Source organism: Notolabrus celidotus, chromosome 21, assembly GCF_009762535.1.
Source record: "Notolabrus celidotus isolate fNotCel1 chromosome 21, fNotCel1.pri, whole genome shotgun sequence".
Classification (NCBI taxonomy): Eukaryota; Metazoa; Chordata; class Actinopteri; order Labriformes; family Labridae; genus Notolabrus; species Notolabrus celidotus.
The window spans coordinates 8,872,900-8,900,670 of NC_048292.1; the positions used below are offsets into that span (position 1 = coordinate 8,872,900).

General features: G+C 40.1%; 2 protein-coding genes across 4 annotated transcripts; one reads left to right on the forward strand and one right to left on the reverse strand.

Moving 5' to 3' along the window:
- Positions 1-60: 60 nt before the first annotated feature.
- pphln1 (periphilin 1) lies at positions 61-25,132 on the reverse strand. Of its 3 annotated transcripts, none has more exons than XM_034673500.1 (13): positions 25,035-25,077; positions 24,889-24,916; positions 23,578-23,613; positions 23,046-23,110; positions 22,342-22,563; positions 21,408-21,469; positions 20,470-20,586; positions 18,198-18,379; positions 17,758-17,844; positions 15,318-15,353; positions 14,503-14,558; positions 7,937-8,077; positions 61-1,088 (listed from the first exon to the last, which is right to left on the reverse strand). In XM_034673500.1, coding segments are annotated over exons 3-13 (1,245 nt in total). In that variant the 5' UTR covers positions 23,579-23,613; positions 24,889-24,916; positions 25,035-25,077; the 3' UTR covers positions 61-812. The 3 variants fall into 3 exon arrangements, with proteins under 3 accessions (XP_034529391.1, XP_034529390.1, XP_034529389.1); XM_034673499.1 differs by having other exon boundaries at positions 24,889-24,927; positions 25,035-25,072; XM_034673498.1 differs by lacking the exon at positions 24,889-24,916 and having other exon boundaries at positions 25,035-25,132.
- On the forward strand, positions 25,107-27,725 carry zcrb1 (zinc finger CCHC-type and RNA binding motif 1). Its single transcript, XM_034673501.1, has 8 exons — positions 25,107-25,253; positions 25,420-25,522; positions 25,958-25,986; positions 26,598-26,709; positions 26,804-26,911; positions 27,000-27,109; positions 27,195-27,273; positions 27,375-27,725. The coding sequence occupies exons 2-8, from the start codon at positions 25,439-25,441 to the stop codon at positions 27,525-27,527; spliced, it is 675 nt and encodes a 224-aa protein (XP_034529392.1). The 5' UTR covers positions 25,107-25,253; positions 25,420-25,438; the 3' UTR covers positions 27,528-27,725.
- Positions 27,726-27,771: the final 46 nt, after the last annotated feature.

The following is a 27,771-nucleotide window of genomic DNA, read 5'->3' on the forward strand; positions in this document are numbered from 1 at the left end:
ATGTCATTGAATAATTACCGTAAAGTAAACCTTCGCACATCAGTGATGAGGTCAGTAATGTCAGTGAGATATTTATGCAACTTATTTTAATAGATCACAGTATAACAAACAAAGTTAACAAAAATCATATTTTCTACAACCTTCAGAGACATCTCAGTTTGTGCAAAGCTCTGTCTTTATGTCATCAAAATAATCTATCCTTGTGCAGTTCTTTTTTTTTTGCTCAGGGATTCTTATATAAAGTTTGAAAAGCAAAATGAAACAAAGTATTAAAAAGGGACTGAACTGGCCTTTTTTGTAACCGTACAAATTTATACAAGGATGTAAAACTGTGAACGTAGCAGCACCAAGTCAAATATCTGGCACCAAAAGGAAAACTTTGATAGTTTAAAATCGTACAAAACAGAACTGTTATATTAGGCTTTACTTTCGAAAAAGGACCACTCTGGAGGGGCGTACTCTCTCTCTTATCGACAATATATCTTCATCAAAACAGGTTAAATAATGAAAACCTTATTAACCATTTTACTGTGATCTGAAACTGATATCTCTTTTTAAATAAAGACATTTTTAGGAAAAACAAAACAACTTTAAGAAAAGATTCTAATTAATATCTTGCCACAGAAAACTGAAGGTAAAATGTTCTGTTCAAAACTAACACTGTTCATCCCAAGTTACGATACTGCATCCTCTCCAGTTTGAGTAACTCCTCTGGTTGCTGTGTTGTAGATTCATTTTAGTCCAGCAATCCAAAACTGGCGACCACCGCTGACATGTGCTCAGTCTCACATAGAATAGATCAGGCCGGAGTGTCAGTAAGACGAGCTGTGATTGACTCCTGTCTTTGAAAGTTTATGACTTGTTGTTAGGGACGAGGATGGAGTTGTGGAGTCACAGACGGAAGGTTCCGGCTGCCGTACAATCTCGTCCAGCTCGTTGATGAAGTGTTTGAGGTCTTCCAAGCAACGTTCGCGGATCTCCCCGAGGTTCTCCCTGAGGGGGACCTGCAGCTGCTTCTCCAGGTTGGGATCTTTAGCCACCAGCATCTTTACCACCATGCCAAATGTTTCGCAGTCCTGGCGGTACACCTGAAGTGGAATATGAGCACAGAGGCTTGACTTGTACAGATGAAACAAGAAATACCAAAAGAAAAACAAGATGAGAAGTTCCCTCTCAAAAACACTGAGTAGATTTACGACTGAAAGGTGTTAACAGGCAGAGGGCTCAACCTTTCAATGAAAAGGTCTTACTCGAGGAGATGAAAACTTGTTTCCTTCCTGCTCTACCTGACGCCTAGGTGTAAATATTCCAGCGTCATTGAGCCTGAGCTGATCATTCTGGTGTTAACACACATCATGCAGCGTCAGAAGATAAACACTTCTCCTCTCCAGTTTAATAAGGGTCCTTTATAAAGCAAAGGGTAGCCCAACGAGGTCATAAACCTTCACTTTAGTGGCGGCTCAGAGGATTATAACAGGTGTTACAGGGACAATGAGGAAGAGGTTTGATGTCCTGTTTGGGAGCTGCGATTTCACACCAAGCCTCAAATGTCTCCTAAGGGAGGACACTGTTTCACCAAAGACTGGTGGGATCTATAAAAGACGAAAACAGAGATGTGTGGAGTCATGATGCTTGGTATTAGCTAACAGTGCTATTCCAGAGAGGGAGAGGGATTTTAGACCAATGGATGGACAAAACGAGTCATGCATTTTGAACTTGTGGATGACATTTTACATTCTGACATTTAAAACAAAAAGAAATTTGGTTTATTGTCCTACCGGACTAATACAAAACCTAGAAAGTTCACTTCTAACAGCTGGAATCTGTTATCAAATCAATCATCACATGGTTGCATTGCTCCAGTTTTCCCTCACTATAGCCATTAAATGAAGGCATAAAGTGCCTCAAATATAAACCTACATCTAAAAATACACATCACACAAGAGCTTGTTTATAGGACAGCGTGATTCTGGTTCCCTGCAAAAATGGCAGAGTTTAACACTGACAGACCTGAGGGACACTTGCTTTCTTCTAAACCTTTTCTTTTCGTCTATCCCCTCCACTTTTTTCCATCTCTCGTCCATCCTACAGAATATCTCTAGGTCAATGCTCTTCCTAGTTTTGAATGGGACACAATTAACTTGCTGATACTGTGTCTTAGAAAGCCAGGCATCTATCCCTATCATGGTGACAGTCAAGCTTATGTGCCGCAGGCTAACGCAAAGACACATCCGATGATGAGAGCTGTGTGCAGAGCTGTGTTTATGCACGCGTGTAAGTAAAAATAAGGCCAGGCGAGAATAAGTCTCATTCATCGAATACCAACAGTGGCCTCCTTGCTGCAGGGCGTTCAAACTCAAATACTTATTTATAGCTTTTCATGATGCTCCTATGAAGCGTTATCTGAGAAAAGGATCTTTCCCAAATGAAGTTTTGTTCTCTAACAGAGTTAATGGGCTTTTAATGATGTAACACTTTTCAAAGATCTGCCTTGGACCAAAATAACTCCACGTACACATTGCATTTAAACTAGGGATGTACGGATCAAGCACAGATGACAGATGGCATCTTAATGCATTGAGGTTTGTCCGTAAGTTGTATGTAGACTGTGTATGGTTGAACTGGCATATAATCACTGGACCAGAGCAATGTGTAACCAGCACAGACATGTGGACGTTAACGTGCAAGGAAAACCAATGGTTGGTGGTGCTAGCTCTGCTAACACTAAGGGTGTTTTCTTAACTTTAGACTAGTTAGTTAGTCGGAAATTTAAATTTCCATGTAAACAACGAATAATTAGTCGCTTTGGAATGTTTCTATTTTTTATTTAAAGTTTTATTTTTTGGGACTTTTTGTCTTTATTTCATAAGAAAGCTGAAGAGAGACAGGAAATGTGGGGAGTAGAGAGTGGGGGAAGACATGCAGGAAATGGTCGACCAGCAGGGAATCGAACCGGTGACCCCTGGGACGTGGACCCTCTGTACGTGGGGCGCTTAGACCACTAGGCCACCAACGCCCCAGGAATGTTTCTATTTTACACACATTTTGTTTTTGTATCTTTCCATTTCTTTCTTTTCTATTTTTACAGTCTTCAGAAATGAATGCGTCTTTCAGAGTGAATATTTCTGATTTCTTTATTCCCCACCCATCTGTATGAGCAAGATCTTGAATTTTGAAGTTAATCAAAATTATTTGCATTTTCTAAATTATAAAATGCAGAATAAACTACTGAAATGTTGGCAGGGTCCAGTGTTTTCAGTTCCCCCAATAGCCTGATCCAAATGTAACAATATGAAGAATACATTTACAAGAAATGTGTGTTGAGCCAAAGAAAACACACTATTTCAGGAGGGTGTGTTGATGCAAAATAAACACACCTCCTCTAGGTCTGTGTAAAGCTCATGTGCTGATTGAAGAAATAATCAAAATGTTACACAACAGGCAGACTAACAAACCTTGGATCAAAAGGTGCTTGTCTGGGCTAAATATAGTCAACAAGAGTTGCCCACTTAATCTTTTACCACTCTAATTTAACGGACGATAACTAATGACAGAAAAGTCTTCATCAACTTCTCTGAGGAAATGTCCAATCAAGAGTTTAGAAAACCACTTCTATGAATGCAGGGAGAGTTGTTCCTAGATAACAATGTGCTGAAAATGTACTTCCTGTATTCAAACGTACTTCCTTGAAACCCCCTCCCTTGTTATCCAATCAGGAAGGAAAGGACCGGTTTCTTGACTTTGGGTGGGGTCGCTCCAGGACTGTCTCTGTCTCTAAACTCTCCCTCCAAAAAAACGTCTTTTTACTTTATTTTCTGCAGCCCGGTTTAAACAGGAGAAGCCTGGCTTGAGAAAAGAGCAAGAGTTGGGGCCTCAGTCCAGTTCTGCCATCTTTGTACCAAAAATAAAAACAGGCTGGAACTGTCTGGCTGTCTGTCGTGTAGCCAAATATATTTAGGTTTCCTCAACAAATGAAATAAAACTCCCTTTGTAGCACAGCCTGGATTCAGAGGAGGAGTGAAGCATCATATGCTTTATTGCCTCTCATGCCTTGTCACTCAATGTAACCAGTCGGTCTGTACTGCAGCCAAAGTCAACTCTGACAATGAGAGCGGGGTTCAGGTTGAATTTCAGCAGACCAATTTCACTTAACTACACAAACACACACTGCGGCGCTGTTATAAACGCAGCCCAGCACGATGTCTGGCTGATGATGGAAAGTGCAGCTTTGAATGTATGGAAAAGTGTACAGACAGTTAGCGAGGAGCTACCGGGCCGCAGTGTGTTTGTGTCCCTGTGTATAGAACGAGATGGCTAGACCAGATTGGGTGCAGAAAGCCAAACATCTGGCTGACACTTGTCAGGAGGCTAAACACGAGCTGCCGACTGCAACAGAAACAGTGCCGCATGAGAAAGCGACTTTGTTGTTTTGGCCAGGATGAAGAAAGCCTGACTTGAGAGTGTTTGGCTGCGTGTTCTGGGCATGATGGGAAATTAATACCAGCCACCAGACAAGTGCTTATACATTTTCCAAATGCCACTTTGGCAGGCAACCAAGCATCATGTGAAAGTGATTCTCCTGGGTTTTGATTAGAGCTTAGAAAAGGCTTTGAAGTGAGAAAAGGGGAAAGATACCGGGCAATATTTTGGATTAAATTCTCAAGTTTTAGCTGTTTCGGACAAAAACAAGGCTGACTTCTATTATGATAAGTGAGAACAGCATGGGAATCAGAAAAGCTGAAGAAAGGGACGATTGTGAGGACTGTCAGAAGACATGGGTGATTACATAAGAATAAGAAATCCTGAGATGGTAGGTTATTAATATCAATACAGCAATAAATTGTCGTCCTGACTCGTGGGCTACTCTGTGAAGGGTTTGTGTGTTGGTGCAGCATTAAGGGTTTCAGCTGGACCCACCTTAAATCCACAAGCTGTGTGCCTTTTTACTATTGATTTGCACCACGACCCAAGATGCCTTTAAATCCGGTTAGCTGTTAACGTTCAGTATCTTGTTCCACATATTGGCACCAGAGTTTCACAACCTGGCTTTCAGCGTAAGTGTGATTAGCTGCAGTTTTATACTATGGTAGTGCAACCTCCTCCCACAGCTCCACAGTGATCATATCTTTCATATACTCTTCTTTCTGTCAGTGTATCTCAGTAAACAGGTAACAGGTTTAGATACTTTCATTGCATGTATTACAGGGAAATGGTGCCAACATATTCACACATTTTCAACTCGCTACAAGTTCCTCTGCTGCTTCATCACTCTGTCTGGTGTCTCCTTTTTCCACGCTGTCACTTCTGTGTAATGTTTATGCAGCCTAGAAAAAAGTAGCACTGTGATACAATGAACAATATTTTTAAAGTTATATTTTTTGGGGGCTTTTTTGCTTTTATGGATAGGACAGCTGAAGACAGACAGGAAATATGGGGAGCAGAGAGTGGGGGAAGACATGCAGCAGATAGTCGCAGCCGGGAGTCGAGCTGGCGACCTCTGCGACAAGGATTGGAGTCTCTATATGTGGGGTGCTTAGACCGCTAAGCCACCAGCGCCCCACAATTAACAATATTTTAACTGGAAAAAAAGGCGCTCTAAATGGATTTCCCTGACAATCACTGCATCACGACTCCTTACTGTAGTGCAAATGTGATGAATGCAGTCATGGAAGGTAACCGGACGCAGAAGATCACAGCCCCATAATAGAAGACGAAGAGGTCAGCAGGATAATGTGAGACAGAGAAATGTGTTAAATCCAAAAAGAAGAAGGATGTAAAAATCTATTCACGTTCTTGATACAGAGACAAGAGGAAAGATGGGAAGTCTGCAGGGAGAGCTGAATTCACCTTTGTTGGGAAGACTTAACAGCGATGCTCGTAAGGCAGACGTTTTACTGAAGTCTATGGAGGTATTGAAGCTGACTGAAAAAGACTTGGCTGTAGTTTCTGAAACTGTGTTGAACACCACTATAGCTGTTAAAAGGTACAGTCTTATGAGTAAACATACAAAGAAGTTTACTCTCAAAGTTTAAGCATAAGATTTGAACAGGTTGACCAAAACACTTGTTATACTTGTCAAGCATGAATGTGCTTGTGTTGTGCTAAAATGTGTTTTTAAAAAAAAGGTAAGAAATGTGTATTTTCTTACACTAATCTTCCTGTGGAGTTGGTGGCTGACAGGAGAATTATGGCTAATCTGTCGTCTCTGATGAGCATTTCTTTTCTATATATATATATATATATATATATATTCTTGTTGAAATTCTTGTACTGTACACCTTTTTGTTTGCTGCTGTAACTCCATGAATTTCCCCGTTGTGGGACGAATAAAGGAGTGTCTTATCTTATCTTATAGTCCTGTAGATTTAATGTAAAGACTGGCCATTGTTTCATTGCAGTGAAATCAAAGTGTGGTGACTAAACACATTAATACAGCACTTTCCTGGAATCGCTGCATCGTAGTATTAATGTTACCATGGGCCGCGATCAGGTCTCTGATTGGTACCATGAATCATCCGGTGATTACAAACCTACTCATATTCCTCTAGGTTTGTGATCCCCTGTCCCATCTTTTAAAACGTTTAGTCTTTCCAAACTTCAATATCCAACGTATAAGATCAAAGCAAGGTAGCATCATTTTAATAGAAAATGGAAAGGCAAATAAGAAACTTTTAAATACCAGAAGACTTTCCATTTGTGTGCCATGACAGCGTTTCTCTAACACCTGAGGAGAAGTTTGCACAACGGAGCTCAATTAAACACAAGCAAGACGCAGATGGGAGAGAAAAAGACGAGCTATAAAACCGGTTAGAAGCTGCAGTGTCAGCAACAGTGTTATAGCAGCCTATAGGCTCTGTGGCGGAGTTATATGTGCAACCTCAGTGTGTGCTCCAGGGCAGAGCTGGCTCAGGTTTAACGGTCCCAGTAAAGCAGCGGTGGTGCTCACTGGTGCAGGAATGGGCTTCATTAGATAACCGGGCAGAGCTGGAACCTGGAGCCCAGGGCGGTGTGCGCTCTGTTAAGTGGTTGGCCCCCAAAGTTTATTGTTTGCTATAGCATGTCTAAGCTGTACTTGTGTTTCTGCTTTCGTTTATATGCTCTTGTACCTTGGATCCTAACCCTGTTACCTGGGTCTGTGTGTGTTTGACTCATCTTTCTAAACACACAGAAGGAGAGTTTGGATTTCTGAACCAGGTGGGATGTTAAGTTGGGTGTAATGAGCGGTTATTTCAGTCAGGATGTAGATTAAAGACGCTCAGATACTGATTTCTCTTCATTCTATAAATATATTCGAGACTCAAAAATTAAAAGGTGAATTTCAGGATGTACCCACGGCCGTGACCAGTGAACAGAAAAGTTAATTTCCTGTCTTGTTAGCAACATAATAGGCGTTCTGTTGCAGCAGTAATACCTTGCCAGTAAAGTCAGCCACGTGTGAGTCAGAGAAGTTAAGGCCACCATATTAAAAGGGATTGTTTGCCAAGGATACATTATGTGTCACGCACATACCAGGCTGATATTTACAGAAGTCTGACTTGTAATGAGAGGACTGGAAGTGCAGTCATTCACTGAGGTAGAGGCACTGCTAGACATTTAAAAGTGTTGCATATTTGCCTCAACGAAAGCCTCATGAATAGGTTGCCAATAAATAATTTTAGACATGTTATCTATACAAACAGTGATCCATCAAATCTTCAAAAATATGGCAGGCTGAAGGAGAAAATCTAAGAATGTGAAACATGTATGACGCATTCTATCGGGTGCGAGGCATTACACTGACAGTCTGTTAATCAAGAGATGCTCCTTATAAATATAACTGATGTGTTATTTTATCACTAAGCTGCTAGATGCTGGCTTATTTTGAACTCCTCTCAGTTTTAAGGTCAGATTTAAGTTAATTTCAGACGGCAAAGTTGGGATGAGTTTTTTTAGGTACCTTCTCTATTTCCTGAGCTTTGGCTGCGATGGCAAGGGCTCGTTGTTCCTGGAAGTTGTCTATGGACGGCTTTTGGCACTCCTCCACCACCGAAGCGATGAGGAGATCCTCCTTTTCTCCTTCTGGAGGATGGTTCTCCTCCTATAGACAAGAGGACAAAACAGGCGAAGTCAGAAATTTTTTTAGCAAAAGGTTGATTTTAGTGCAAAAACTACAACGGCATATAGAAAAAACCTGTTATAAACCACACAGATTGCAGGGTATCAGAGATCTGAGAGTTACATAAGTCTTTATAAATAATGTAAAACTACAATGCTGGCAACTAAATGCTACATTGAATAGGAGAGGATGTGAGAGGCCGTAGGTCAATAACTCAGAGAGCAGTCACAAAGAGTGGCCTACTGACTGTTTAACCTCACAGGAAAGACGTGGTTAATGAGGTGTACCAAAGGATGAAGCTTTGACACAGAGGAGCTTCTACAGCTGAAAAGCCTGAGTACGCTGCATGGTATGGTGTGGATGTATAGTCACATCTACGTTGAGTTGAAGAATTAAAGCATCTATGTTTTTGCAGCACATTGTACCTCATGGCTAAAACCTGGCTTTACAAACTTATCCTACTACATAAATTGTGTAGATTGACATTTCAGCTGTTTATTCTACATCTTCAGGATAGGAAACCAGGCTGGACAAGACATGATGAGCCTCTTAATGAGGAGAAAGGAAACTTTAGTTCCCATTAGTATTACCTTTAAAGCCAAAGGAAAGAGAAAAGGAGAAAATTGAGGCTAACCTGGATCACTGCTCATTTGCTTTCGCTCATTTCCTGATACTATTAAGTTTGTTGTCCAGGACGCAGAGCTGCCCAGCCATGACTAAAGTCCACTCATACATTAAGGGAAACAGGCCACAGACCGAGTCATATTAAATCTCAACATGACCGAGGAGAGAAAATACAGGGGATGGCACATCAGTGTGGTTTAAAATAAAACACACAGCTCGTAAAGCAGCATCTAATTATTCCTGCGAGCGATTCCCTCCCTGAAGCAACGGTCGGCTCGCAGAAAGGCTGCGTTTGTCAGTCTTCAGCTTCCTCTGACTGCATGAAAAAATATCCCCGTCTGAATACATTTTCTTTGACCCAGGAGCCATCTCACTGTTAACACAAGGCTGCTGCAGAATCCAAACGTCTGTTTTTCAAAATGGTTTGCAAAGTATTTTTCTTCTTCCCCCATAAACTGCAAACCTCATGCAGAAAAAAATCTGAATTAAAGTCTAATAATTGAATTTAATCATCTGCAAGGTTTTTTTTTTTTTAACAGATAATCTGAAGAAGAAAAGAAACAGCACCAATCTCCGCAAGCATCAATAACTGCTACTAGCTAATCCATATTTATGAGCCAGTTAGGTATGTTGCCCAATCGTATTGCTTCATTAATTCAAAACTGCTTTTTCCCTCCAGTTAGGTAGCCTTTGCTAAGTGCACTTTGGGATGTGGATGCAATCACTGCATATGAAGTAAAAATGTAAAAGCAAGCAGAATAACATTTAAGATCATATGTCAAACGGATTAAAGCTGCTGTTGGTAGGAATGGTGTAAAAAACGTTACTTTTTTTCTGCTGGGTTTGGAGAAAAGGTCATAATGCCCATCGGTACTCATCGGTAAGTGGAGTAATTTGAGACTATTTTGAAATCTCTGTGTTTTCCAATGCCTTTGTATCAAGCAATGTTATTATTCCCCTCGTTCCCATTATGACAGACCAATCATAGCTAATCTCTAATCCTCTGTCCTGATTGGTTAAGGGGTGGCCCCTACTACATCCTCTGATTGGTTATGAGTCCGGCACTATCATGACTGCACACGCCGATCTGTGTTGGGGGACTAAGAGGAAATCTGGTTGGGAGGGATAGTGTTGACATTTGAAGTCCCTCTCTCTGAACAGATGTTTACTCTGTGACTACCAACAGCAGCTTTAAGTCAAAGCAAGACGAGAGAAAATTAACTAATCAGTCAATACAGCAGCCACTCTCACAGGCTGAGCATTGTTTGGTATTTGGATAATGCTAGCACAACCTCAGGACACATTGGGCTAAGCATAAAGACATTATAGCCTCTATAAGCAACGATCAATATCTCAGGGTGTCTGGTGTAGCTAGTTAGCACTAATGACTTCCAGCTAAGAGTTGCTTTCCCATGTGTTCAAATGAGTTGGTGCTGAAACCCAATGTTTAGGAGTGGATTATTAGCTACACTAGCATGCAGAAGCTGCAGTTTATAACACTTCCGCATGGGCTTCATACTTTGAGACCGGAGGTTGCCGCTTAATTTAAAGAATCATTTCAGCTACATCTTCATCAGTTAATAACTCCTTGCATGCTCGCTTAGCCGTCATAGATTGAACAGGAAATATGTAACTGATGTTATATGAAGCAGAGAGGATGTGCAGGCTGCAAACATGTTCAACTCTGCTGTAAAAGAAGGCATTTGATGTCTGTCATGAGTTTTCTTTAGCTTGTGGAGACAGCCTCTTGTGGACACTTGAGGAACTGCATTTTTCTCCACTTCAGCATTGCCCTCATTTCTCCACACCAAAGGCTGCTGCATGGACATTACAAGATTACTGGAAACACTGACATGGCAGTCGATGAGGATAAAGCAAAGGACCACCAAAGTCACTAAAAACCATCCTGTGGCAAACATGGATGTCTGTACCAAATGTCATGGCTATTATTGAATAGTTGTTAAGACATTCCCCTGTGAACCACAAATACAAACCTGATGTTGGCATTACAGCGAAACTAAGGGGTACAAGGAGAAAAGATTGCAGACAGACCGACGTTCCCTGGAGCTACCCTGCTAACAGGGTTAAAAATATCACAATGACTGGAAGACCTCCTTTAAAATTACAGCAGGTTTTTGTGTGTGTGCGCTGCTTCTTTTTTTGGTTCCCATAACTAAATAGCAGCAATTATCTTGGTTGGTAAAGGTTATCATACTGGAACTGACAGGAATTTGATGGCTTGAGGAGGGACAAAACCTGGTGACCTTTTCAGTCACAGGACGTGCTCTCCCACCCACTGGGCCACCGTGGCTCGCAGCCAGAGCCGGAGCTGCTCTTTAGGCCCCCTCTTTGGTCTCTTCCGTCTGGGATGGCTCCAGAAAGCCTGCATGTGTGTTTGTTGAATCCCCACAGCAGGCAGCGGCCGGGGCCAGAAGTGCAAGCTTTACTGGGGGCACAGCACAGGTCTTTCATCTTAGCCAAGGTTACGGGTTAGTGCCCCCAGAACTGAGGACAACAATGCACCACAGGCTAGATCAAACACAGCAAAAGAGCAGCAGTGTGTGTGTGAGTGCGTGTGTGTGCGTGGAGGGGTGGGGCACTCGGTGAAACTTTCATCACAGCAGTTGATTGGGCAGTGGTGGGTGGTTCTTGCAAAATAATGCACATTGGGAGGAGAGGGAAATACTTTGTTTTATCTTGTGTCTTGTAATTTCTGAAATATAAAGCAAGGGGCAAGGGTTTACAAAGATATCCAGGTGCCCACTAAAGCAATCAAGTTACCTCCAGCATGTTCTGGGAAAGATCTAAGGGCTGCTAATGAGATAGATAAAAACTGTGGGGACGTTAAAAAGGTACTTAAAGATACAGCTGTGCTTGCTTTTCAAACAAAGTTAACTTTTAGGAAATAATGAGTGTTTGCCTGATATTAATAAGAGAAGCTACAAAGGAGACTACAGCAGTAACTACAGAAGCAGCTTAATTGAGAAATTGTTTTCAGCAGACATTCATTTTGCGGTGGCCTTTTTAGTATTAATAATTACAAGTCTGAAAAAAGAGATACTATAAACTGCTTTATGAGGATCTCCGTGGAGTGGAAGAGAAACAGAGTATCCAATAACAAGTTTATTTTTGTCTGTTAGAAGTTCTTTAATAAAATAAACTCTGGTTCTTCTTCCATTTCCACTTAAACCGGAGCTCTCGTAACCAGCCGGCAATCATCGTCTGTCTTTCTCTGACAACACGAAGTTACAGCAAGGCTTCATTCCCACATTCTTCAATGGTAGGAGCTTGTAAAAGTCAACAGATTTTCTTATAATTTAAAAACAATTCATGAGTCTAAAGTTTGCAAAAATAACAAAATAATGATGCAGATTTGTAAAAAGTAATAATACAAACTATGTAAGGTATGTCTGTAACTGGGCCTTGACTTACCTGTAGATAGACTTTTTGGGGGGTTTGGTTTGAACATTTAGGGCACTGGAAACCTTACTGGGAATAGTTGTATAAAAAAAGCTTCTGCTGAGTTCTTTGTGCGACATGTCTGTTAGTGCCTTTTTTGATAGTCTTGATATCCAAGGTTTTGATGTGCAGCTTTTGTTTGGTTGGGAATCCGTTGTAATCGCAATATACGCTCTTTAAAAATGAACGCAATCAAGTCTGTGAGTTTTGGGCGGGAAGACGGGTGGGTCTCCTTTCTTTTCTCTCAGTTTATGTACATTTTAAAAAGATTTGTTGCCAAAGCTGTGTGATTTGTGACTGTATTGAAAAGATGAAAAGCAAATATTTAGATTTTTTGCGTTACCCTTTCTCCTTGAGCTCAAAGTTCCTCTGTAAGAAAGTAGCTTTTGAAACGGTTGTTTGTTGAACAAATGTTGGATCAATTGTTTTCTGATGCATTCGAGGTAGTTGGGATGTCGACCGGCTTTTGCAACACAGCACCAAGTAGATTTCTTTTGCATGTTGAAATGTTTTAAGCTGTGTTTGCATGAAGATATCGGTTTATTGAGATAAACAAATAAATGTCAGATTACCACCAACGACAGCCGGGATGTCATTCAGACAGTTAGAGTTCTGCCTGCTTTTGCTCTCCAGTGCATATGCCAAAACCTGATGATGTGATTGGTCAACACTAAGCGGACTAAAATCATACTACAGATGGAAAACAGAACTTTTCCCATGTTGAAAGTTTGATGTTTTTTAATGTTAGCACTTATTAAATGTTGCTTAGCTTCAGTAAATGATGTGGCATTTAAATGTCTCTGTCTAGCTAGCTAGATTTAGCAGGAGTTTGCTAGAAAATACAATGAACACTCACATCTGCCAGCATCCACAGTACCATGCCATCGCACCCAAATCTAATCAATATTGTATAGTGTTGTAGTACTCAAGACCGGTCTTTGTCCCGAAGCCGCTTATTTAAGGTCTTGGTCTAGTCTCGGAATCGAAAGCGTTTTTTCACTCGGTCTTGTCTCGGTCTCGGACTGGGCGGTCTCCGTATTTTATATCAAGACCGGTCGAGACCACCACTGATGCACTGTGTCCCTGTCATTACTGTCATAAGAGAAAAAATGAAACTTAAGGTGTCAAAAGAAAGGCAACCAAGACAAAACCAAACCTTGTTTGTTGCTGTCAATAGTTTTCAAAGCAACCTTAAATCAAATAAACAGAAGATGATTTTTCATTGATATATATGGTCTTGGTCTTGTCTCAATCTTGCCCTGCCTTGGTCTTGGTCTTGACTTGGTCTCGATTCCTAAATGTCTTGGTCATGTCTTGGTCTCGGGGGACTCTGGTCTCGGACTACAACACTATTATTGCATCTTGTAAATGCACAGCATTTTTCAGTCTCTCATAGCTCTTATGAGCTCTATACGTAGTTATTGTTGTGCTGTCAGATGATAAACAACTCTGACTCATAGGAAAAGATTTGAATCTCTGTCATCTCCATCGTCGATGTCACACGACCAAAATACATGAGATATGCCGCACTGATACATCAGAGCTTTTCCTGTGACCTCTATGTTACACATCAATTTCTCACAAGCACAAGACTGCTAACCTGCTGGACAGTTACAGCTACAAAACACGTTGAGTCATACTTTTCACCAGAAGAAGGAAACGATTGTTCTTTGTAAACGGTCTAAACACATCCAAATGAGATCCTCGGGGACTTCTCCTCGCTTGGAGGTTAAGATCCAATGATAAAGCTTTGACTTGGACTACTGAGTTAGCCTCTTCACTTCTGGGTGGCCACAGCCTGCGCCTAATCACATCTGATTCTATTTACACTCCTCTGCTCAGTTAGAGACGGAGGATATCTGTAAAACAAGCTATCGTTTGCAAAAACAGGCAGGATGGATCCACTTTTAATACAGAGTTAAAGCTTCTTTTAAAAGAAGGAAGGAAGCACGGCTTGTACTTCTGTCGAAATTTCCCCTACACCATTACAAGCTCTCATGATTGAAGTCTGCTTACAACACAGGTAAACAAAGCACAGAGTTGATGGCTTTTCTGCTTTGCGTGAGAGCCACTTTAAAACCCATTAACATACTTCAATGAACTAAACATATTAAAAGGATGGAATTTAAGAAGTTCCAGATGCATCCTGCTGTGCAGTGACGATGATGGAGTCCACAATATATACTTGGGGAAAAAAGAAGAAGCTTAATTCGTTAGAATAAGCTCAGGCTTCCTATTTGTTGAAGTAAACTTAGAAGTAAAATGCGACCACAAAAAAATAAAAACATCTCCCAGTGTTGTTTTTTTCATCTACTCGAGCTCACCTTGTTTGAGGTGGCGCTGTGTGGGGAGCCTTCTCTTGACAGACCAGGTATTTTTTCTGGAAAATAAAAAAGAGACAGAAAGTTAAAACGTTAGAGTGGAAGAAATGTAATGAAAAAAGGAGAATTAGCATGTCTGGACATTAATTATCAGCTTGTGGTTGTTTGGTTCTCTGAGCCAGACAGGTACTTGGACTAGCACATCTGGAACAATCCTGAAACAGATGGTTCACAACCGTGCTCATAACGTAGATTTCTGTCTTGGACAGGCTCTCACTCATCACTCGGACACCACCTCCTCCTTCTTTTTCCATTTGTCCTTCTAATAACGTCTCTAGCAGTCGTTACAGCACCTTCCAAGTTTTTTTTAAGCTGACCAACCAAAGTCTATGAAGTAAAAACACATCATCTCTGAGCACCTCGCTATGAAACAAAAACACCCCGATGTGGAAGCTTTGCCTTCAGGAATATCCATCAGACATCCTATACCCTTTCCATGTTCTTCCACACACGACCTGGTGGCATTTTTATGAGGCCTGACAAAGTGGCAGACGGAGCAGGGAGGGAGGACTGGCTGCAGGACATATTAGAAACGCTCTCTGTCTCTATCGGGTTACCCAGACTGGGAATAGGTTAAGTTTAACGATTGTAACCTTTGAATCCAACAGAAAAAAAAAATCCTCCACATGTAATCTAATCTGGCTTTCATTCATTTGGATCGAAAAATCAATCAATTTAAAGACCCAGTGTGAAGCAGGGGTAGTTCTATTTCCTCAGACATCAGGATTCAAACAACAGGTACAGGGAACTTTACTTACCAGTCATCTTGCTCTGAGAATAAGTCTCCTCATACCCTGTAAGAAGAGCGAGGAGTAGAGTCATTGGCTGTGTACAGAAAAACCAGGAAAGCACATTCACTGTCCTCTTGCTTCACTTCCTTATACCTGACCATGCTATCGTCTGTTTAGAGGTCATGATCATGCATTGTAAGATTTAAACACACTCCAAACACGTAGCAACATTACTTTCCTTTACAACAGGGGTTCCCAAACCTTCATTTAGCTGCACTGCAGAGAATTAGCCACCTACATGCACTTGTGGCTGTGTTTCCTGTGCTGTTATGAATTAACCTGCTGCTATTGATGATTGTGTTAATTAACTGTAAACAACTCTAACCTTATGAGTGACAAAGAAAGGCAGAAAACTAATGAAAAAAAAATATTTGCAAGGTTTTAATCAGATTGAACCACTATTTTTGTCTATATTTTTACAATAATGGGTAAAATATGCAATTTGGATTACTTTAAAAAAATAAAAAATTCTGGAAGACATCTCACAACCCTCCATTAGTGTCTCGTGACCCTCCACTAGAGTCCACTAGATTTAAAAAGTACTAAATAAAAGTGGATCAAAAGAGAACATGGGCAGCACTTAAGACAGTTGCAGACTCACTTATCTACTTATAAAAGAACTATTAGGTGTATAAATCAAGAAAATGCAGAAAAAAGTAGATACTTTATCTTTTTTTGATTACATCTCCCTTCATTCAAGATTTTTTTTACCAATTGGCGAGCATTTGAACGCTTACTTGCTAAATTTAGCATTTTAACTCCATGTACAAACGCCTATATTACCACCACTTTATCCACAATGTTTCTATTAATCATCTTCCCCAAATTGTCATTTCCACAGCAGACAATCCTTATTATAAAGCAGCCTGTGTTGAATGTGATGCATGAGGAATGAGGTCTTAATTCTGAACAATCAGGAACAGTTTTTGTGCATCCTTCATTGAAGTAGAGCTGGGTGATACTGAAAAAGATGTTATCACGATAAAATATTTCATATCAGTCGATATCTTTAATTATCACAGTTAATATCAAATCATTATTTCATTTAAATTTAAAGGCAGATTTTTGGTCCTGAGTGAAAGTTGAAGAAACCAGATGATTTGTTAGCTTATGTGTGGATTTAGTTTTCTGATAAGCTTCTTGAATCCATCCTTTTTGACAGTGCTAACAGGAAGCAGGTCTTTTGTGTAAGCAAAGATTTTTATGAAGTTTTACTTTGTAAATTTTTTTTTTTCTCAGGTTGAGGTTATTTGCAGAATTTGATTTAATTTTACAGCAAAGATATCAAATGTATACTGCGCATCAGTTTAGTAGAGTACTGCTTTGAGTTGTGCTCTCCCCTTTAAGTTTACTAAGAGTTACAGGCAGAGTGATGTTTTTCTCCACAGTGCAGTGAATGCATCACGGTTATTCAGTGTTCAGTTGTACTATGGTCCGAGGTCAACAAACGTGTAAGAAATGCACAGCAGAATTTGTTTCTGTGTTCTTCTTTTGCCCACATCCTGAAAGTTGAATTAATTGAGTCTCTTAAGTTAATAGTTAACGCTGAGTTCACACAGGATTAGACTGTTTTCTTCTGTCGCTTGCTTCAGCTGTGTTTACAATCTGCTACAAACGTCTTTAAACCCCGCCTACCTCTCACCCTGCGACATGATTGGCTCTTCAATGCCTTCTTCTTCTGTCTAATGTTGGGTGGCAACTAGCATTTAAGGCGCACTAGTGCCCCCCTCCCTCTACAGTGGATGGGTGTAATTACAGGTTTATTCGAATCAAAATTGTATTCCCACATTTGTTATATCTATGTATTGAGAACAATTATATCATTATAGTTATCGTTATTGAATTATCGCCCAGCCCTACATTGAAGGTTAGCATATTAAAATGTCTTTATATGTCTATTTTACACACACATATATATATATATATATATATATATATATATATATATATATATATATATATATATATATATATATATATATATATATATATATATATCAATGAATGAATTATAGAAAGTGCTACATAAGTCCACTGTAGACCATTTAAAAGGTTGATATGAAAGGACCTCATAAGATGAAGCAATATTAGAGACCTGTGTGACTGAATCTTTGAGTCTAAAGGAAACTTCAATTTTATCAGGGTCAATTATTCTGAGTCTTTTCTCTGTATGTCATGTTACATCATTTTTTATACATTCTGTAGTTTTACACATAGGAGTGTAGGAAGCCATGACATATCCTTCTGGACTTGAGAAGGATGCAAGGACAGGATAAAACAGAATCCTTTTGAATACTAACACTGACATTTTCCTGACATGACAAGGGTGAGCAAGGATGTGCCAGGAATAAAAATCAGCCTGTTGTCACCAAGCTCCCAACATATTCACATGGTGCAGTGTACAGACCTGAAGTGTCATGTCCACTTTGCTGAGGAAAGATCGCCCCCCAGAGGTGCTCGGGAACGCCTGCGTGACCCTCTGGACCGTCCACACCTGGAAGTCAACCAGCCAGATGATCAATTGTGGGAAAAAGGGAGGAAAATTAAGTTTAATTTTGTGTCCTGAATTGACTTGGTGATTTTTGAAATATATTTTAAACTAACGACACAGGCGATAGTTTTGATGATTCTGCTTTTTTTCGGTAGCAATGCCAGTTCTGTATGAGCAGCTTCTGCCTGTGCTGCCATTTAATCCATCTGTACATTTCAGCATGTGCCAGCTCTGACTCTTTACCAGTTATCAGCAGAACAGAGATACATTTCTCACAGCACCAGGCTGAAGACACAAGGGGTTTTAAATAGAGCTCCACAGTGCACCAGAGGGAAGGGAAGCTGGGATCTACATACTCTTGCTTTGCTGTGAGGGGAACGGCAGGCCCTTGGCCCTGTCTGGTGAGTAGCCCCTGCTGCTGACGCTGGAGCCGGAGCGACTGTGGGGCGAGCGGGCCACATCGCGGCGCACGGGGGATCGCTCTCTGAGAGGAGGGAAGGGGGCAGCTTTTCTCCTGTAGTGGTCCGCCCCCCCCTCCCTGGAAGAAAAAAGAGGGAACACATGGGCTGTTATGGTCTGAACTGTCTGATCAAAGTTTGTTTGTTTTTTGCCAAGATAGGCAAGGCAACTTTATTTGTATAGCGCATTTCATTCACGAGGGCAACTCAATGTGCTTTACATTAAAACATTAAAAGCATTGGAAACATTCAGTCAAGCATAAAAGAGCACAATTAAAATTACAAATATAATAAAACAGAAAAGAAAAAGATAATTAGAAATATGTTAAAAGTTAAAAGTGAGTTAAAATAAGCAAAGATAGGAAGGCAGTGGCAAATAAAAAAGTCTTATTCTTGGATTTAAAAGAGGTGAGAGTTGGAGCGGACCTACAGCTTTCAGGGAGTTTGTTCCAGATAAGTGGTGCATAATGACTAAACGCTGCTTCACCATGTTTCCTTCTGACTCTAGGGACTGAAAGCAGACCAGTACCTGATGACCTCAGAGGTCGAGGTGGTTCATAAAGTAGTAGCAGTAGATCATCAATGTATTTTCGGCCTAAACCCTTCAGTGCTTTATAAACCATCAGCAGGATTTTAAAGTCTATTCTCTGACAGACAGGAAGTCAGTGTAGAGATCTAAGAACTGGAGTGATGTGGTCTACTTTTTTGGTCCTTGTTAGGACTGAAGCAGCTGCAGGCGTCTGATGGACTTTAGGGAGTCCTGTAAAGACCCCATTACAGTAGTCTAGTCTGCTAAAGATAAATGAATGGACAAGTTTTTCTGCATCCTGCTGAAACACGAGTCCTTTAATCCTTGATATATTCTTAAGGTGATAGTAGGCTGACTTTGTAATTGTCTTAATGTGACTGCTGAAATTAAGGTCTGAGTCTAAAGCCCAAGATCCACAGGATGCGTCGCGTTACGTTACGGCTGCGCCGCGCACATCGCAGCAAATAGGTTCCCATTCAAGTCAATGCTCTAGAGTCCACAGGGCGCGCTGCGGCGCGTCTCAGCTCCGTCTCTGGAGCGTTCCGCCGCGCCGCTCTGCCAGAGATACGCGGGGAGTCTATTTTCGCCGCTCCCCGCGGCCAGCACGCGTCAATCGACACAGAAATGATCGAACTATCCCGGAAGTCAGGCACGAGGATCGTATGCAACATCCGCTCACTTTCAAAATAAACACCATGTGCAAACACAAGATCGTAAATTTCACCACTTCTTCAACATTACGTCATAACCTGTGGCATCGGGCCAGACGTCAGTCTCAAAAGATATCCGACACCATGGACGAGGAAAAGTTTATACTGTGTTGTTCTCGCGCGTTTTGGAGTTCTCGAGGGATCTTGAGTTTCCTGCTCCGGAGTGCGCGCCGCTCCAAACACGCATCCTATGGACCAGGGCGAAAGCCCCGGGACGGAGCAGAGCCGTGTCGCAGCCGTAACGCGGCGCACACGCATCCTGTGGATTCCCCGAGTAAGACTATACCACGGTTTCTGGCTTGGTTTGAACATTTCATCTTTGCAGATTGGAGCTGAGCAGTAACCTTTAACCTTTCTTCCTTGGCTCCAAAAACAATCATTTCAGTTTTTTCTTTGTTTAACTGAAGAAAATTCTGGCTCGTCCAGTCATTGATTTGTTCAATGCATTTACTCAGTGTTTGTATGGGACTATAACTCCCTGGTGATATGGTGATGTAAATGTGTGTGTCATCTGCATAGCTATGATAACACGATGCTGCAATCTAACATCATAAGTGAAGAAATAAAAAAGAGCAACAAGGAGCAGTACAAAAAGGAAACTCCAGCAGTGCTTAGAAAGAGCAATGAACCAAAAAGTGATACTTTGATAATGAAACAGAATACAAAAAACGTTATTAATATTGCACTAAAAATGTAAGAAACAACCTGCATAGCGATCTAGTGGGATTATTTATGACTTGCAGTTAAATATTTGATATGGTTACTGTTTTCAGCTTGGAAAACAGGGCCTCGATATATTCAGGTTTTAATTCTCACCAAAAGAACACACTGTTCATCCCCATTTATGACTACAGCACCAATGGCTGCAATAAACAAGCACTGACGGCATACGACAGCCTCATACAGTGATAAAACACACGTTCACTCCTACCCTCTGTCCAGGTTGAGGATGGCTTGTACCAGTGTGTCCTCTCCGCCCTCAGGGAGCGATCTGGCAGCAGGGTAGATGCCCTGGTTCCGCACATTAGGAGGAGGTGGAGCTCGGGTGCTGAGGGAATTAAAAAACACATGGATGTGTGATCAGCTGCAGGTTCACAATGTACAAAAACACTCTGTATGATGAGGTAACAAGTAGCGATTGGTCCATTTTGGTCAGCTTCAGTATTAAATGATGTGGTTTAAGAAGGTAAACATCTTAATATGGGGCTTCTAAATAACATCAATGAATGATGTTATACTTCTTGTAAAAACTCTTTCAAATGTGCTCGGATTAAAAACTGTACACTATGATTTGTATGTGTTTTTAATGCTGCAATTCTCTGAAAACCAACATAAGAAGAAGTAAAAAGAAGACCGTTAATGTAATTTACGGTCACATCGCTGTGGCTGCTCACTTTAACAAACATACAACACATGTTCACTAAAAGCCCTGTGTGGGACCCGAGTGAATCCTCTAAAACTGTCAAAATAAATGTGCAGCTTTGAATTTGCAGCCCACTCTAGATCCTAAATACAGACACTGTTCAGCCATGATCCAAATCTAAACTGAGGAGCCTTTAAAAGTGTGAAACCCCGTAGAGCTTTGAGACGGCAAGAGATGTGAATAAGGTGAGACAGGCCAATACGGGTCAGAGCAGACCGTGATTTATGATTGCTGCAGTGTAAACAAACATTTCTTACTAACAGGCCCTGTCCTGCAACATTCGCTGGCTGAACCAGAGGTATTAAACACAGGGTGCTTGTTCTAAACACGATGCAAAGAGAGAGACTGCCATCTGCTGCCTGTGATGATGTGATCACACCCAGGTTTAAAGAGTGACATAACCAATAGAGTACAATTTCACTCTGTTAATAACAAAAGTGGTTTACCCAAACTCCATAGGCCGTCCTGTGTGTGGTTCTTCCCTGGGTACTCTGTAAGGAAAGTCCTCCTAAATCAGGAAGACAGAATTCATCAGGTGACGTCTTTATGCTCTTTTTATCACAAACACAGATGATATGGAACTTTCTTTTAGGTTCAGACAGATGGTTTATAACAATGTCACAAGTTTGATCTTCAACCTTCATTCATCTGAAATATCTCTCTACCCTTCTGGAAACATATCTTATAAATTCATGAGGGTCAACCTGACTTCAAATATTAAACAGGCTTCCCATAACTGAAGAATTTGTATTGAGGAAGTGTTACCAAATGAACCCAACTATAAAATACACAGACATCAGACATCAGATAGATAGATAGATAGATAGATAAAAATGTCTAAGAGGTAATCAATATGCTGTTTTTATTAAATAGTGTCATTAAGGCACACACTCTTAGTAACTAGAAGACATCTTAAACCCTGAACTTGAGCAACCCCTACTGGCCAATTATGGTAGCTCATACCAAACCGACATTTCTGATGTGATATGCAGTTACAACATTCATGCATCCATGCAGAATACACCATGCTTTAAGACATATTTCCTTTGCCTTTGAAGGTGTACTACATTATTAAATGCTTAGGATTATATTTGTGAAGTAATATTAGAAGTGAAAGACGTTGCTATAAGTGAAAGGAGACATGAGAGTAAAAAACGAACCTTTGTGATGACTAAATGTGTTTATCAACATGATTCAACAGTTCTTTATCAATCATCTTTGTTGCAACTCTTTACCCTTCTGTCTCTGTCATTCAATTATTTTTTCTTGCTCACCAGGAAATCATTTTTTTCTGTTTGTGTCTCCCTCAGTTTTTATCGTACCGTTTAATCTTCACTCCAAACATTTCTCTCTTAAAAATTTGGACATTCAAGCTCTCACCCTTCTTGAAGGTGGAACAGGTCTGCGTTCAGCTTGGAAATGCATGTTGTTGTCACCGTGGTATCCCCTCTGATCTTCATGGTAATTTCGTGGGCCTCCGCCATTGGGGAAAAAACGTGGACCTCCTTCATACTCGTAGCCTCCTCCCCGACCGTAGTCCTCCTCTGGCCGGCCAAAGGGACCTCTCCTCTCCACTCCTCCAGCTGCTCGTGGGTACGGACCCTACCAGGACGGGTACATTTAACCAGAAAAGAACAGTTAATGATTTGTTTTGACATCTGTTACGTAGATTATATTTTGTTAACTTCTGCTTATTAATGTCTTTTTGAATGTCTTATGGCTTCTGGAGCCTTTAAAGACTTAATCACCTGATGTTGACATAAATGAGCTGTGCGTTGAGGGTCAGAACTGGATTGTGAGACATGATGACCAACCACTTTGTAACTTTAAAGCATTAATAGTTGTTCAACACCACCACTCTATAAAGGTTGAGTGAAAGTTGTAATTCAAAAGATAAAAAAAGGAAGATAAATGAAAACATTCGAGATGTTAGGAGAGAACCAGAAGGGCTTCTGGTTTTCTATCCCCTCTATTCCAACTACACTGCTCCACAGCTGACTATGATATCAACACAAAACCAAACATCCTTAGATGAAGGAAAAAATATCAAATACAGTAAATGAAGTAGACAAAGTCACACCAACCGGTCTCTCTGTTAGAAAGCGTTCATCGTAGACTTCTCGTAAACTCCTGTCTCTCCTGTAGGTCACTGCAAGAAAAAGAGTGTCAGAGATCCTTTAGGCACCACACATGCTTTATGCAGGGGTGGTTCGACAAAACAAAATAAACAAGGTGTCTTTGTTCAGTCGAAATAGCCTAATCATCCATTAACTGCTTCAGGGAACAATATTCCCAGTAAAACAATTACAGTAGATTGCAGGAAGTTGCAAGCAGCATTGTACTTGTTCTATCACTTTTTGTGTAGAGGTGACGTATTTTGGGTCAGTTTGTCTGCTCATAGATGGCATTAAGGTTTTTGAATCAGCCTTTTGAGGTTGCACAACCAAGATTTCTGTTGCAAGATTACTTTTCAATAAAACACATTTGTTCCAGTACTTGCATGCACTTCTGCAAAAACCTTGTGATCTACCATGTAAGGCTGTAGTGGCATTTCACTATTGGAAAGTGTTCAAATAATTGTAGTTCTGGCAAAGAAAGTTTGAATCATTGACTTACTTTCGACTCAAGGACTTCTATAATCTTGGACGAAACCTGTAAAAACAATAAAAACAAACAGACGTCTTCAGATCAGACTCCTATAACAAGTTTTAAAGCAACTATGACACAAAGGAAAAACAGATACATTTTCTTCATGGTTAATATTCAGTGGTGGACAGTAACTAAGTAAATCTACTTGAGTACTGTACTTAAGTACATTTTTTTTAAGTATCTGTACTTTACTTGAGTATTATTTTTTGGGGATACTTATTACTTTACTCCACTACATTTCTATCAGTGCTCTAGTTACTCCCTACTTTAGCTTTGAAGTCAGTTCATGAATTTTCTTTTCTGAAATCTGATCCCTAAGACCGTAAACTCGTCCATGTGCTTGTGTTTGATTTGTCTAAATGGTGTAGCCGTGCCTCGGTTGAGCGTAGAGCAAATCAAACGTCATTCAGAACCAGCACCACGGCCATATTTTAAACCAAGTTTGAGGTTTTGAAATTATGAATGATTGGTATTGTTGTAAATCTCTGATCTGTTTACCACACAAACTTCATCACAGCCTACAAAACATCCCCATCTAACCTGAGAAAGCATGTGGAGGTCTGTAGCTAACAAACTGGTTTATTCCAGATGAACATTTGAAACTTGTCTGTGCTTGTAGCAACTTAGTTTATATTTCATGGTATACCTCATAGATATTAAATCATGTTTTCTAGATAAACAGAGCGTAGCTGAATGTACACCTATGCATTCTTGACTGCTCTCATGCTTTGTGAAAATACATTTTGAGATATTTTAAGAAGTACTTTGAATACTGAAGTATTTTTAAAAGCAAATACTCCAGGACTTTAACTCAAGTCATAATCTGACTGAACAACTTCCACTTGTATTGGAGTAATATTTGACCAGGAGGATCTATACTTTGACTTAAGTAATGAAGCCGTGTACTTTGTCCACCACTGGTTAAATGGAAGATACAACCCGTTTCATCTTCTGTCACAAGTTCAGCTGAGTATGAGGCATGATAAAGGTATGCAGCACAGTTTAAACATCACATGTGAACTACAATCTAAGCCGGTTTCGGTCTCTCTCTCTCTCTGCAGAGTGGACTGACTCGTTGTTAAGGTGCACTAGACAAACACATAGTTGGCACATTGTGGAACGTAGTACCATCGTGATATCAAGAAACCGATTTTAAAAGACCAATATTTTCTGTGACAGCGAATTTACTACAAGCTATTCTTATGGAGAACGACCAGCCAGCACTGCTACTTAGCAAACCTCCCTATATGCTGCAAACATTAGCACGTTTTATTTTACCTGAGAGGGGCTGGGTCATTGATACAGTCTTCCAAAAATCAGAAATAATTACTGAATTTCAAATGTATCATCTTTGAGACCACATTGTCATAAATTATCTACAGTAAATACATTTTATCCGACTTAAACTAGCAAAACAATCTCACCTTCCACTATCGTTCAGTTAGCATAGCCTCTCCGCTGGCTACATGGAAAACGGCATTTTTATTGGACGAGGGATGCGCACACGTCATCAACAAGCGACAGAGACGTCATCAGAAAGCGACAAAGACGTTTGTTTGCTAAACACTAGCTACTTTAAAACTAAACGAAACTCTACATACTCAGTCAAAAAAGGGTATTATCAAACGTTGGAAGCTGTGTTGGTAAGTGATTTAGTTATTTTACTCAGCTGCTCCATGTCGAAACAAAATATATATACGCTACATATATCAATAAGCTGGCTTGGTAGAGTTTCTAAGCTTACTGTGTAGTTATATGTTCCATAAACATGATTCATTCTCGTTTTTTCTGCCTCATTTTCTATCACAGTGTGTCGTAAGCTTCCAGTATGAGTGGAGGTTTGGCACCAAGCAAAAGCACTGTGTATGTGTCCAACTTACCATTCTCGCTAACAAACAATGATCTGCACAAGGTAATTCACTGTCTACCATTGGGTTTTTTTGTGATCACATTTTCATTGTATACAAACAAAGATTACAAAGGAGCATACAGAATAAAAACCAAAACAAACAAACAGACAAAAAAAAGAGAAACACAACAAAACAAAACAACAGGTCCAGAAGAAGAAGGGAGAAAATTCATATGTTGTGGTAATGTAGTGAAGTTATGTCGATGTAGGTGTGTGTATGTGGGTATGTAAGAGAAACTGTGTGAGGGGGTTGCTCAATTTAGCAAGTTCTACTGTCTACCATTGTTAAAACGTATTTGTCAATTTATTTGTCAATTTATTTGAATTACATGAATGCAGCTTTTGATGGTCAATCAAACATAAACAAGATTCGTATAACACTATAGTATATAAAGTAATGCCTATTCATCACTGAAAGTGATCTTTTTCTTGTTTCAGCTATTCACCAAATATGGGAAAGTTGTGAAGTAAGTAACTGCTATTTATTTAACCATATTTTCATTAATATTTCAACTAGACCAGGGGTTCCCAAACTTTTCAGCCCGTGACCCCCAAAATATAGGTGCCAAAGACTCGCGACCCCCACTGTCCCTCAAAGTGATTTTAATGTGGCTTCATTTAGCTGTTCTGCAGAAAATTAGCCTTTCTACATGAGCACGAGGCTGTGTTTCCTGTGCCTTTATGAATTAACCTACTGCTACGGATGCTTTTGTTAATTAAGTGTTCACTAACCCTAAACTTAGGAGTCATCTGGCAAAAAGAAAGACAGAAAACTCATTATATTTTCTATTTTCGAGGTTTTATTTCAAGTTTAGCTACTATTTTTGTTGATATTTTTTACTATAATGGGTAAAATATACTATTTTTAGATAACTTTAAAAAAAACATTCTGGAAGACATCTCATGACCCCCGATTTGTGTCTCGTGACCCACACTTTGGGAACCCCTGAACTAGACTACGTAATTTGGGTACATATAACCCACAATAACCAGCTAAAGATTCCGAATAGCTTCCTTTTTAAATGCAAATGTTATTACATGTTAATTGATGTATTAATAGCTGTTATGCATATTTCAGGGTCACAATCGTTAAAGATAAAGACACTCGCCTAAGCAAAGGAGTAGCGTTTGTTCTTTTCCTGGACAGAGAATCCGCTCATAATTGTGCAAAAGCAGTGAACAACAAACAGGTGAGTCTATGTATCAAAACAACCAGGATTTTACTTGTTATTATCTCATCAGCATAAGCAAGGATCTCAGAGTTGCGCATTTGTTGTCTCCCAGTTATTTGGCAGAACAGTAAAAGCGAGCATCGCCGTGGACAACGGGCGAGCAACTGAGTTTATAAGGAGAAGAAACTACACAGACAAAACTAAATGCTACGAGTGTGGGGTAAGTGCATATTGAATATTATCTTCTCCTGTGAGATTATTGAAATGTAAGTATATGAAATAAAATGTGTTTTCTTTAAATATCACAGGAAACAGGCCATCTGAGCTATGCATGCCCCAAGAATATCTTGGGAGAGAGAGAACCCCCAAAGAAGAAAGAAAAGAAAAAGAAGAAAAAGGCTGAACAACCTGAGCATGTGTATGTATTTTTAAGCTAGCACTGACAGATGTTGGGTTTTTTTTACACTGTATCTGTTTTCTTATTTCCACATCTTCCTCTACAGAGAAGAAGAAGAAGAAGAAAGTGAAGAAGAGGGAGAGGATCCAAAGTTAGACAGTCTGAGCCAAGCTATAGCTTTTCAGGTACACGTGTAGATACACATGAATAAACACACAGTGTTAACTAGGTAACAGGGAAAGCTTTCTTTAACATGAGTCTTTGTTTTCCCTTGATGTCCCTCTAGCAAGCCTATATTGAGGAAGAGGAGGAGACGCAGAAGAAGCAGGCTCGTTTGTCTCAAGAGGATGATGCTGATGCGTCAACATCCTCGGACTCGAAGAAACCCAGGATCAAAAAGAGTGCATACTTCAGTGATGAGGAGGAACTCAGTGACTAATAATCTGGACAATACCTCGTCATCGTGAATTATTTTTGTAAAATGTGTTTTTATAAAGTTTATGTTCACCACATGTTTCTATTTAAACTTGAAAAAGCTTAATCATTATGATGTCTAGAGATACTCTTCCTTTCCTTCCATTGATTCATTTAGTGTATGGTGTATTTTTAGTTGGACATTAAATCTGTCAAAAACACACAAATGTATTGTTGGTTGTTCATTGCAGAACCAGATGAACAGTGCA

Bases quoted from the DNA above. Each gene is read 5' to 3' on its own strand.
- zcrb1 (XM_034673501.1), top strand. From the start codon at position 25,439: ATGAGTGGAGGTTTGGCACCAAGCAAAAGCACTGTGTATGTGTCCAAC. The intron at 25,523-25,957 runs GTAATTCACTGT...TTCTTGTTTCAG, and splicing joins CAAACAATGATCTGCACAAG to CTATTCACCAAATATGGGAA. The intron at 25,987-26,597 runs GTAAGTAACTGC...TGCATATTTCAG, and splicing joins AAATATGGGAAAGTTGTGAA to GGTCACAATCGTTAAAGATA.
- pphln1 (XM_034673498.1), bottom strand. The intron at 15,354-17,757 runs GTCTGTACACTG...CTCTTCTTACAG, and splicing joins AAGTGGACATGACACTTCAG to GGTATGAGGAGACTTATTCT. The intron at 8,078-14,502 runs GTGAGCTCGAGT...TCTTGTCTATAG, and splicing joins ACAGCGCCACCTCAAACAAG to GAGGAGAACCATCCTCCAGA.